The sequence below is a fragment of the Mesitornis unicolor genome, unplaced genomic scaffold (genome assembly GCF_000695765.1).
Source record: "Mesitornis unicolor isolate BGI_N332 unplaced genomic scaffold, ASM69576v1 scaffold14212, whole genome shotgun sequence".
Taxonomy (NCBI): Eukaryota; Metazoa; Chordata; class Aves; order Mesitornithiformes; family Mesitornithidae; genus Mesitornis; species Mesitornis unicolor.
Genome location: NW_010168640.1, coordinates 110,250 through 113,947, shown reverse-complemented (window position 1 = coordinate 113,947; position 3,698 = coordinate 110,250). Strand labels below are relative to the sequence as shown.

Genomic DNA, 3,698 nt, shown 5'->3' with positions numbered 1-3,698 from the left:
CCAGAAACTTAACATTTGATCCTCATCCCTGATTCCTGATGCAGCTTAGCAGTGCTGCTATACTTTGTTGCCTTTGAAAATGGGGTGCAGCTGTTCGGTATCCAGTGTCAAAATACTGTATTGTTTCATTCTGCTTGATGGCCTCACTACAGAAAAGGAGGATTAGTGGCAGCTGGAACCAATATGCCTCTAGTTTTTAAAACAGTTGGAAATTTTCCCCTTCATTTTGCAAGTTAAATAGAGGAATTCAAATCTATCATTCTCTGTGAGCAGGTTGATTCTGTAATTTGTTTATATTCCCTCTTTCACATGCATGTCAAATTTTGCTGGATTTATGTCTCCCTGTTTAATCTTTGTTGGTAAGAGATGCACATTCTTTGTGGGAAGCCAGTGGCAGGGGGTGGGGGGTGGCCAAAGAGAAGGAGAAAAGAAATCCAGCTCCTAGTGGTGAAATAAAGGGTTTCAGAGCAAGGAAACGTACAGGAAAACTTTGAAAGGTAATTAATTGACCTCCTTACTTTACACATAGTAAGCATATAATGACTAAAATCAGTTTAAAATGCTTCTCTTCTAACTTGGCAGTATTTTACTGAAATGTGAATTATTGTCAAACAGAGCAGAATCATTAGGATCAACCCTAGCATGTATTTTTTTCCTGTGGGTTTTTTGGGTTTTCTTTTTTTGCTGCCCTCCGAATTTGCTCTGGTACCTTTTGTGCTATGAGAGCAGTGTCTGTTCATCCAGAGAGAGCACAGTGTAGGCTGAAACAAGTCGAGTTTGGCTGTTGGGATGTGGAAGAGGGATCTGCAGAGGGGCCCTAACTCTGCCTCTGCGTTTGGGAAGTTCAAAGCCTTTTCCGAGTCCAGCGAGGTTGCTGTGGAAATATGTGGTTGAAGGCAGGCCAAAGCACCACTGCTGATCTAGTGATAAAAATCCTCCTGTGCAGTAGGAAAGAGCAGTCCAGCTCTAATACCCCATCCTTTAGCTCTGCTCCTCTAAACCCATAAACTCGCAGCTATGGAATTTCTCACGTACACTTAATTTGGTAGGATTTTGTGGAATAGATGGCATGGGTTTCAGCTCTGCTTTTAAACCAGGTCAGAGTTTGAGAAATGTGGTCACCTAACTCCATTTTCCAGCAGTTTCTGAGGCTTTTGTGCAAATAAAACCAGACTGTCCTGTTTCCTCCCTAGTCTGTAGGCTTGAACATATGGTACAGTCATACACCTAGGCTTGCTGGGAGGTTTTTTTGTATGAGCAAACTAAGGACGGAAGAGGCAATTCCAGATGGGTATTAAGTTCTTCAAAACCATGGCAGGTTCACTATATCTAAAATGCAAAGTTTTAAGAGTGAGCAGAAACAAAATTTGTCACAATCTGTCAAAGTTGAGTAAGTTCAAATAGTGAAAAGCAAATAGTGAGATTGAACCAAATACTGTTTTAATTTTATTCTGCCCCAGGAAACGTCCCTGGGAGGGTAGGCAGAGGAACGTTTTCAGTACCGTTATAGCCATTTATTTGTAATGTTTGGGGTAACATATTTTCTCTTAGATTAGCAGAAATTATGAAGAGACATCTTTAACTCCACATGAAAGGGAGCTGGATTGGGGTTTAGTTGTGTTTCACCTATGAGTGAGAAGTCTTGCATTCATCCTAGCCAGCCTTTCTCGAATTTTCCTAAAATGAACTACTACGCCTGTCTCAAACATGACCCGCAAGCTGATAACACAGCAGGTAAAATATGTACCTAATGTGGTACACAAGCTATTCCTAATAAGTGACTGGAAAGAGCAATTGCTGCACATTTCAAGAGCAGTAATCAGAAAGGACTGGTGATTGATTTTTCTCTGAAGGCAAGATTAAATAGCACAGTACAGCATTGTGAAACTTTCCTCTCTGATTTAGAGAGAATTTTGATCAAAATGACAAGCCGGCTCAGAATTTCCCATGGAAGTTCCGTGGCACAGAGCCAGGAGGTTGTATTATAAATACACAGAAGTGCTTTAATATTATTTTTGTGTTGTTTCGCTGTAGTAACTATTTTGAATTTCCACGGGGAGGGTGTAAGTTATATTTGTAGCAATCCAAACTACATTTGATGTTTCCATTTCCCAAGTTCAATAAAATTCCGCTGCTTCATCAGTCCCTTAAAATCTGAAATAGTAGACTGGGTGGAAGGCATCTACATGCATATATGTTCATATTTATATTTACTAGAAATTGTTCTTCAGGCATTTTAGATCTTATATATTATTTCTTTATGAGGGCAACCCTATCTTGATGCTGATGCCCCCTGAAAGAAAGGCACTGGATTACAGAGTCAGTGGGGCTGGAACTCACCACCAGGTAGCCAAGGAGCCATCAGCGGTTTCTGCTTCATTTAGGCTTGTGTCTTGCACAGCTGGAAACCTGTTAACCAGCTGTCAGGACTACCAAGTTAAACTTTAATACCAGGGCATCGCAGTACAGCTCCTTAACTCTGCCCTGTTGCATATTTATATTCACAGAGAGAACCGTCTTCCAAATAAGAGAGCAGGCATATTTCCTACAGGCAGAGTAGAAAGCCTAGGTAGTCTACATAGACTCGACATACAAGAACTAGTTGTAAAATAATACTTTGACTTCATTCTCCAGCATACACAGGATTTTAAACTAACAACTAAAATACCCACAGACGTGAGTACACCTTTTAGTCCGTCACAATAGCTTATGAAAGGGCTATGATTGATCTGTGCTTAGTTTTGGATAAAAAGTAGGTGTCTGAATCTGCTGAAAAGGAGAAGGTTTGGAATAACTTCCACGGGAGCAAACGGTGTGGCTGTGTGCTTAGAATAATCAGAAGCAGCATGTAACAGCAGCGTTCACACTGCTTCACCCTGCATTGCCCATCGTGCACCCTGTGAGATGCATTCTGTCTTTTTTTCTGCATTTGCCAAACTAGTGAGTGTGTGCCATGAGGCTGAGGACTCATGAAATAACATGCACTCTGAATTTGGTGCTGGATCCTGTTGCTTAGGAAGTCACTGGCCATTCTTGTCACTGCATAAATGACAGTAGCCAGCAGTGTTGGCCAGGGTGACTGGAAACAGGGGAATAACAGAGTCATGTTGAGTGTACCCTGGTTGCTTTCAGGGGAAGGCCGAAAAAACCGAGCCAACAAAACAAGTACAGACAACTGAAAATAGTGGAATTATTTCACGAGGCTCAGGTAGCCCCTGGTGGCAGATACATGTCAGTTACTCTGTGAGATGGGTATTTTTAGGTGACCGCAGATGTGAATACGTGGAGTTTTCCCTGACAAAATGCGCAGCTGAATTTCAAGTGCTAAACCCAGAATTTTTTAATGAAGTTTGGTGGTTGGTACATTATTTATGAAGAGCGAGTGCCAAGCTGGCCCTGGGATGTGTCAGCCATTTGTTCTCCTGCTGCAGACAGTGTCAGAGCTCAGGCCTCGGGAACTTAATTTAACTGATAATAGCACCGCTTTCATTTATAATTTAATCTGAAGGTTCCTGCCTAGGGTCAAAGTAATAGATGGCTGTGGATTTAATAGCTTCAGACACAGGCTCTGACTGTATCTTCTCAGCCTGTGGAGCCTTCCCTTACCTCCGTGCTTGACCATTCATTGTGGCCCCTCCGCTCTACCGTCACAAGAGTTCATATCACTGCTCATAGTGTACGAGATCTGGGGGCAAATC

At 42.0% G+C, this 3,698-nt stretch overlaps 1 protein-coding gene across 1 annotated transcript in view; it reads left to right on the top strand.

Annotated features, from left to right (window-relative positions):
* Positions 1-1,707: 1,707 nt before the first annotated feature.
* The window catches only part of APP (amyloid beta (A4) precursor protein), a 53,152-nt gene continuing 51,161 nt past the window's right edge, over positions 1,708-3,698 (top strand). Inside the window, exon 1 of the mRNA XM_010179094.1 lies at positions 1,708-1,734. Coding sequence (XP_010177396.1) covers positions 1,708-1,734 — 27 coding nt within the window. The remainder of the gene's footprint in view (positions 1,735-3,698) is intronic.